The 7,542-nt window shown below is 24.7% G+C and overlaps 1 protein-coding gene across 1 annotated transcript in view; it reads left to right on the plus strand.

Annotated features, from left to right (window-relative positions):
* The window catches only part of LOC105617770 (circadian clock-controlled protein-like), a 9,828-nt gene extending 3,500 nt beyond the window's left edge, over positions 1–6,328 (plus strand). The window contains exons 3-6 of the mRNA XM_012199323.1: positions 4,423–4,625; positions 5,624–5,795; positions 5,929–6,078; positions 6,174–6,328. Coding sequence (XP_012054713.1) covers positions 4,423–4,625; positions 5,624–5,795; positions 5,929–6,078; positions 6,174–6,328 — 680 coding nt within the window. The remainder of the gene's footprint in view (positions 1–4,422; positions 4,626–5,623; positions 5,796–5,928; positions 6,079–6,173) is intronic.
* The last annotated feature ends 1,214 nt before the right edge of the window (positions 6,329–7,542 follow it).

A 7,542-nucleotide genomic window follows, 5' to 3' on the forward strand; every position in this document is an offset into this window, starting at 1 on the left:
TCGTCGTCGCTCTACTTACTTCTGGTCGTTCGTCCGTACGAGTACGTAGTAGTAGTAGTAGTAAATTAATTAAAGTTAAGTTAGTTAGTAGTGTCTGTGTGTGTGTGTGTGTGTGTGTGTGTGTGTGTGTGTGTGTGTGTGTGTGTGTGTGTGTGTGTGTGTGTGTGTGTGCTGCGTTCGAATGTTTACAGATTATATTCATAAATATAATCTGTAGTATTAGGCCCTTCAGAAATAAAATATAAGTTAATATTGCAATATTAAATAAATATATAAAATATATTTATTATATAGGTAATACAATAAGTTAAACGTTTTTACAATAAGTCAACCATTTTTGGATATATAAATTGAGTTTAATTAATTATAATGTATATAAGTATGTATGTTCATTTTCATATTTAAGTTATAGAAAACGGTATTAATTTTAATTACAATTAGTTGTATCCAATTTATGTATCAATGAAAACCTAAAAATAAAAATAAAATAATAGTTATAAAATAATATGTTATTGTATCGTAAAATTAAAGAATAGATGAATTATTTATTTATCTAATCATTAAGTTATCAAAACACATGTATGTTACATTACATCCGGAGAGAATTATCTTTTAAAATTCATCCTGAAAATATGGTAGTTGTGGTACAATATTTTACATTTTTTGTGGTACAATATTTTAAAGATTTTTTTTAATGCACTTCAGTACAATTAATCAAACTTATTTTATATTTTATTGTAGTTTTATTGTAGTTTTAATGAATGAGAAAAATTTACACAAAATGCTTCGAACAATGTCTCAGAACAATAGTCCCAGAACTACCACATTTTCAGGGTAAACTCTAAGAAAAAATTCTCTTCATGTATGTTAGAAGAAGTTTTTCATGTTTAAGATGATAATAAGACTTAGCTTAATGTGTATTACATTAACAACAATAATAAAAAAATATTTTATTTACGTGAATATTTAATATGATTTGAGATATGAGTTTGTTGTATAAACCTATACTCTATCATTTTACAATTTTCGTAATATTTAACAAGATATTAATTGTTAAAACAAGAGAGAAAAGTTGGTCTTCAATAATTTGTTATTTCAAATACTATCAACTTCACAGAAAAACTGCAAGAGACAAAAATTGTTTATTTTTCTCATAGAACTATAAAAATTTTTTCAGGATTTTTTTCAGAATTTTTTAATACCTTTAATATTTTTTCATAAAAATGATTGATAAAAATAAGTTGATAAAAATAAGAAAATGTACTAAAAAGTTGATAAAAAATTTTGAAAAAATTTTTAGACTTCTATAAGAAGAAAATAAATAATTTTTATTTTTGCAGTTTTTCTGTAAAGTTGATAGTATTTGAATAAAGAATTATTGAAGATCAATTTTCTAATTTTAATATTTAGTAATTAATATTTTGTTAACTTTTGCGAAAATTGCAAAATGTAGTACTAAAAAGTTGATAAAAAATTAAGTAAAGAACTTTTCGATTCAGTCTGCTCTACCTGTCCATAAAATATTTAGCAATTATTTTAGAACATCCTGTATACGAAACATTTTATTAGGACAAATGCCAATCAAATATTTGATTAATATAATCAAAAAATAATGTTACATTTACAAATATTTAGTAAGTATTACTAAATGGTAACAGTTTGATAATACTTATTAAATATTTGTAAAAGTAACATTATTTTTGATTATATTAATCAAACATTTGATTGACATTTTTTCATCATACATTTAATAGCTATTATCAAATTCTAAGGTTAACCACTGCTAAAAAGTATCACTAACATACAATGATTGATAATTATAGCAATTTTATTGCTATTATATTGTTGATATTGTTATCCTATTGCTATCTATTGCGCGCAGTATATTATATATTAATGTATTGCTATGTATGTACTACTACGTATTGCTAGCGTATTAATAGTACTACTACTGAGCATTGCCTGTTTCATTACTGTACTGTCGCAATATATTTCTAAAGAAATGTATACTGATTGCCAGTGATTGATCCCTCTTTTTTCAGTATATAATGATAATAATAATAAAAAATAATAAAGATGCTCATAATACACGACCATGCATACCTATCCGAAAAACTCCCATGTCTAATAAATCAATAATGGTTTCGCGATTTTATGAAGTTAGAATGGCTCAATATTGTTTACTTTACAAATATTAACATGCAAAACAAAATAATACCTTATCTCAATGTAAATTGGGGACTTCATAAAGTTAGAAGAAAAAAACATAAGAAATAAAAAAATAACATACCTACTTATTTAATATGATGAATATCCGAAGTACATAAATATAGATCAAACTTCGCAGCATATTGGAATGTCGCGAAGACAGATGCATCTTTTTACAACAGTTGACATTACTAATACCAATTATTACAGAAATATGAAAGATGCTTATATTATTTGCTCATAACCGATCCTATTCTCGTTAATATCCTGTATGGCTCAGTATTGATTTTTATCAAACCCGAAAAATAACAATCAAATTCCAGGTTATAATTTTAAATATATATATATTTTATATTACCTAATTCAGTAAATTATTATTTAATATTCAAAATTTATAAAATTAAATTTTTATTTTACAATTTTTTGTCTGTAATTGCGTTTAAAGTAATTTATCTAATAGAATTATGTATGTATATTTAAACACTAAAACACTTTTAAAATTAAAATTAAAAGGAAACCTCCATTTACATAACTAGTTTTAAATTTTAGTTGAGTTAAAATTTAAAACTAGTCATCGATCATAATAAGTACTAATATCCATTTGTCAAAACAATTAATTATTATTAATAACTTTAGAAGAAAAAGTACATAAATCAAAATCATGATTAATTTTTGCTAAAAAATTTGCAAAATAATTTAGAATCACGATTACTAATTAAATACTCTCTCTTCATCTTATTTTTTTAAATTGCATAATAAAACACCAAATATATTTTCGTATAAATATATAATACTTCAATTCATTGCAATTAGCAATGCTTTTTGAGGTAAATAATACAATACACAATTAATATATCGGTCTACATAAGAGAATATCAAAACATTTCATATTTTTTTAACATTACATTACATCTTTTACTCTCGTTTCCTCTTTTTAAATCTTCTAAATCTTTTGTATGTAAATTTTTTAATTTATTTTGTCTTATTAGGTATAAATGTAATTTCCTTTTTTACCTTAATGCATTTATTGCTTGAAAATGATTTTAAAGGTAAAGATTTATTTAAAGTTGTCCAAAAACTCGATAAACAATACGTTTATTAATTTTATTTCAATTTTATTCAGATTTATCATATTTTTTAATATAATGTATATATTAATAAATTATAAATATATAAAAACATGATTTTTTGCACTATGGAAAAAAACTACTTTAACTAATAGCAATCATTATTATCTTATTCTCTATCTCTCATATGAATATTGTATTATTTGTTGTAAGATTTATAAAATATTATTAGAATATAGTTTTAGAGTAACTCTGGAAAATATGCCGATTTGGGACTTACGTTGCAGAAGTCAGAAAAAATAGAAGGAGTGGGGATAAGTTTTCCGCAATTACTCTCATGTCTTTATGTTATATTAATATTGTGTTATGATTTTTTCAGTTTCTTTCTGTTAATATTGTTGTGAGTTGAATTTATCATTGTGATTTATCACTGTGTTAAATAGCGCTATCATAAATTATAATCTAAAATGGTTACTGTAAGACGTGCAAAAAGACTTAATGATTATTTCGTGATACATGAGTATAGAGGAGTAGTAAAGTATTCTTTGTTTAATTTGTTGTCTTATATATCTTACCTGTTTGGGATGTAATAACATTTTTAACAGACGGGATTTATGTCCAAAGCATACAAAGCGCAGATTGAATTCAGTGCACTAAATACAATAAATGCATTACATAAAATATGTACCTCACGTCATAACATTTGTAATACATCTGGGAAGATTGTAATTATTATTTATTATGTCATATACATATTTATCATTCTTATTTCTTAATAAAACTTTACAAACTCATTTTATAAATTATTATGTCATTTTACGTCTTATTTATATGCATTATTTGTAAATTTTTATGAACCATACATACCTCCTTCCTCCCCCTATGAGTAGCCATATATCTCATTCCTATGGGATATACGGCAAGAATTTAAAAAAATTCATTTTTTAATACAAAATATAAATATTTCAAATTTCTAATATTTTTTTTATAATAGTAGACAGTACAAAGTTTTTACTGATATAGTTCGTTTACTTTAAACATAGTAAATAATACTTAATAAATTAAGTTTTTAATAGGTATGGCGTATATACCGGAATTATTTTATACTTTAGAGGAAATTCATAAATCAATTCTGTGTTTTTTTCAGCATCATTCATAAAAATATGTAATCGCAAGGATCCAGAGATAAATAATTGTGTATTAAATTCAATTGAACAATTACGAAGCAAATTAAAGACAGGAATTCCAGAATTAGAGGTTCCAGCAATAGAACCGCTTACATTAAAACATATACGATTATTAAGAGGTCCTCAAGCTGCAAGGCTTGATGTCAATCTTACAAATATACAGGTAATTATAAAGCTTGTGTTCTTATTATTTATAGTATATTATAATTTAGAATGTATGCATATGTGTATATGTAAAGATTTAATAGAAAGAAGAAACTGTAAATATTGTCTATAAATATTAATTGTCTACAAATTATAAATAATGTTTTATTCATCAAAAACACATAAACATGTATATAGTCAGTGGCAATTACGATTGTTAATTGTAAATAATTTATTGCAAAAAATTAAAAATTAAAGTTATATTTTAAAAATACATTATATGCATTAAATTACTTAGTATAGTATCCAATCGTTATTATTATTTATTATCATCGAGACATAATAATATACTTTCTATGAAATTTACATCCGAAGATTAAGAAAGCCAATCCATCGATAGATGTCACGTTTGCAAAATTCTTATAAGAAGCACATCTCGTGAAAAGTAAGACAATAAGTTATAATTAATAATAATGATTGAAGTTTTAAGTAAATGATGCATTTTAATGAAAATGTACTTTTATTATTGTTGTTGTTGTTGTTGTTGTTGTTATACTAAAAAGTAATTTTACAAAAAAAAGAACGATGTATGAACATGTATGGACATATTTGTTCTTCTTCTTCTTATGTTAGGCCTCTGGCCTATGTTATACTTCTCTCATATGCTTATGATGCGCACGCTGGTTGTTCATTGCCACGAGCATATGAGATCTACAGTTTTAATACCAATTTCGAATAGCGAATTTTTCGAGAGGTATTTCTATGGGCAAGGAAGGTTACCGGTCTTTTCCGAGAAAAGACATGAGTGTAAATATTTTAGTTCCTACTGGGATCGCGAACTCGGGACCTCTGGATAGACCAGTGCACTGCCATGCCACGCTCGTGCTCGATATATTTCAGATAAGATTATACATATTTTAAAATATTTGTGTTTACACATATTTATACATATTCATACATGAAAAATTTTTTACCAAAAAATATAATATTTATTAATAAAAACTTACTATTCATTAGATATTTGGGCCGTCAACGTTTAAAATTCGAGATCTAAAAATTGACCCGGAGAATGTGTTTATTACTTTCAAAATTGGCTTCGATAAACTTGACTTCAAAGGAAAATATCAAATAAATGCACAAATTCTTTTGCTCAACATAGTTGGAGAAGGAGATCTCACTGGAATTTTCCGTAAGTCTTAATACTTTTATGGTTATTCAAATATTATGTATGATAACGAAATTATTTCGAAATTATTCACAAAAAAAGATAATACCAAAAATTTACAACAATATTCTCTGTTTACTTATTACATATTTTGCAGTTGATTACGATAGCGACTGTTTGATGAAAAGTCAGAAAATTGTTAAAAATAATAAAACATATGTGAACTTTGAAAAGATGAAAATTAAAATCAAAATAAACAAAGCTGTACTCAATTTTAACAACCTATTTGGTGGCGATTCTATTCTTGGTATGTTATTATTTCATACAATATATCTTTATATTTTGAGAAATTTATTGAAAGTATAAGCGTCATTACATATGATTTTCTTTCTTTTAAATCAGGATCAGCGAGCAATGAAATTTTGAATGCAAATAGCGACTTCTTAATAGATGAAATAAGACCAATACTGGAAGATAGCTTGTCAGATCTCTTCACAAAAATCGCAAACAAGATCACCTTAAAGTTCACATACGATGATTTGTTTCCGAATGATTAATCTTTTTACTCTGAGGATCCAATAATTCAATTAGATTGATACGTTGTCTTTTCTTTATTCTAAAGTTTTTAGATTTAGACGTTATTCTTCTTATTTTTGGAAATTTCCTTATCTAATAACAAAATTTTAATCAAACTATAGCAGTTCTGTAACATTTTTACAGTTCTCTTTTTTAAATGATATCTTATAATACATACATAATTAATATAATATACAAGCCCATATTACATTTAACTGTTTGAAATTTCAATTGTTTTACAGAAATTACAATAAAACAACTTTTTTGCAATGTATCTTTTAAAAAAATTATGCATTAACATCTCAATAGATGGTCTAGTTATTGTACTTTAATCTCAAGTTTATTATCAATAATCTATTAGGAAAACTATAGAGAAAAAGGTGATATTGTATAACTACAGTATAGATAACTACAGTATAGATAATGGCCCTTCTTATCTTCGCTAAATGGCAAATTCTAATGATTACTTATAAAATTATTTGCTTAGTAGCTCGCCGTTACATTATCACGCTAATGTTTCAATACACAATAATCAACATTTATTATAACGCTTTTACCTTCAAACATTTTGAAAAGTTTTTAACATTTACAATTTAGCATTTAATTACACATAGCATTTAATTCCTCATTCTTCTTAAACTTAAACTTATTATCATATGAATATATATATGTTTGATTGTGTTCTTTGTTATTTAACATTTTATTTGGCTGTATAAACATTTCGAGTTAAACAATAGAAAAGTTAAACAATAGAAAGTCATTTTGCTACTATGGTCCACTAAGCGTACTGATTGCTAACAGCTTTTTTTCGAGATTTTATCTCGAGATTTTATATAATCTAAATAATTATTTCATAAATCAATTGTAACTCTACTATTAATCTACTATTAAGCTATAATTTTTATATTACATTTATATAAAGTTTTAGTACTGAGTAACTTATATATAGAAAGAGTTAAGTGTACATACATTTTTTTGTATAACTTGAATACATTCTATGATATTTTACTTTTTTGTTAATTTTAGATAATTGTGTATTACACGGGACGCAGCTCCTATATATTGTCAAGATCATGACCCTGAATGATCTCCAACAAGTTTTTACCGGTGCTCATTATTCGAAAAAAAGTTACTTACAAAAAAGTTTAAGAAATAACGTTTCATTTTTGCTATATACAATATTAAAAAGTATTCC

Source organism: Atta cephalotes (genome assembly GCF_000143395.1).
Source record: "Atta cephalotes unplaced genomic scaffold scaffold00014, whole genome shotgun sequence".
NCBI classification, from domain to species: domain Eukaryota; kingdom Metazoa; phylum Arthropoda; class Insecta; order Hymenoptera; family Formicidae; genus Atta; species Atta cephalotes.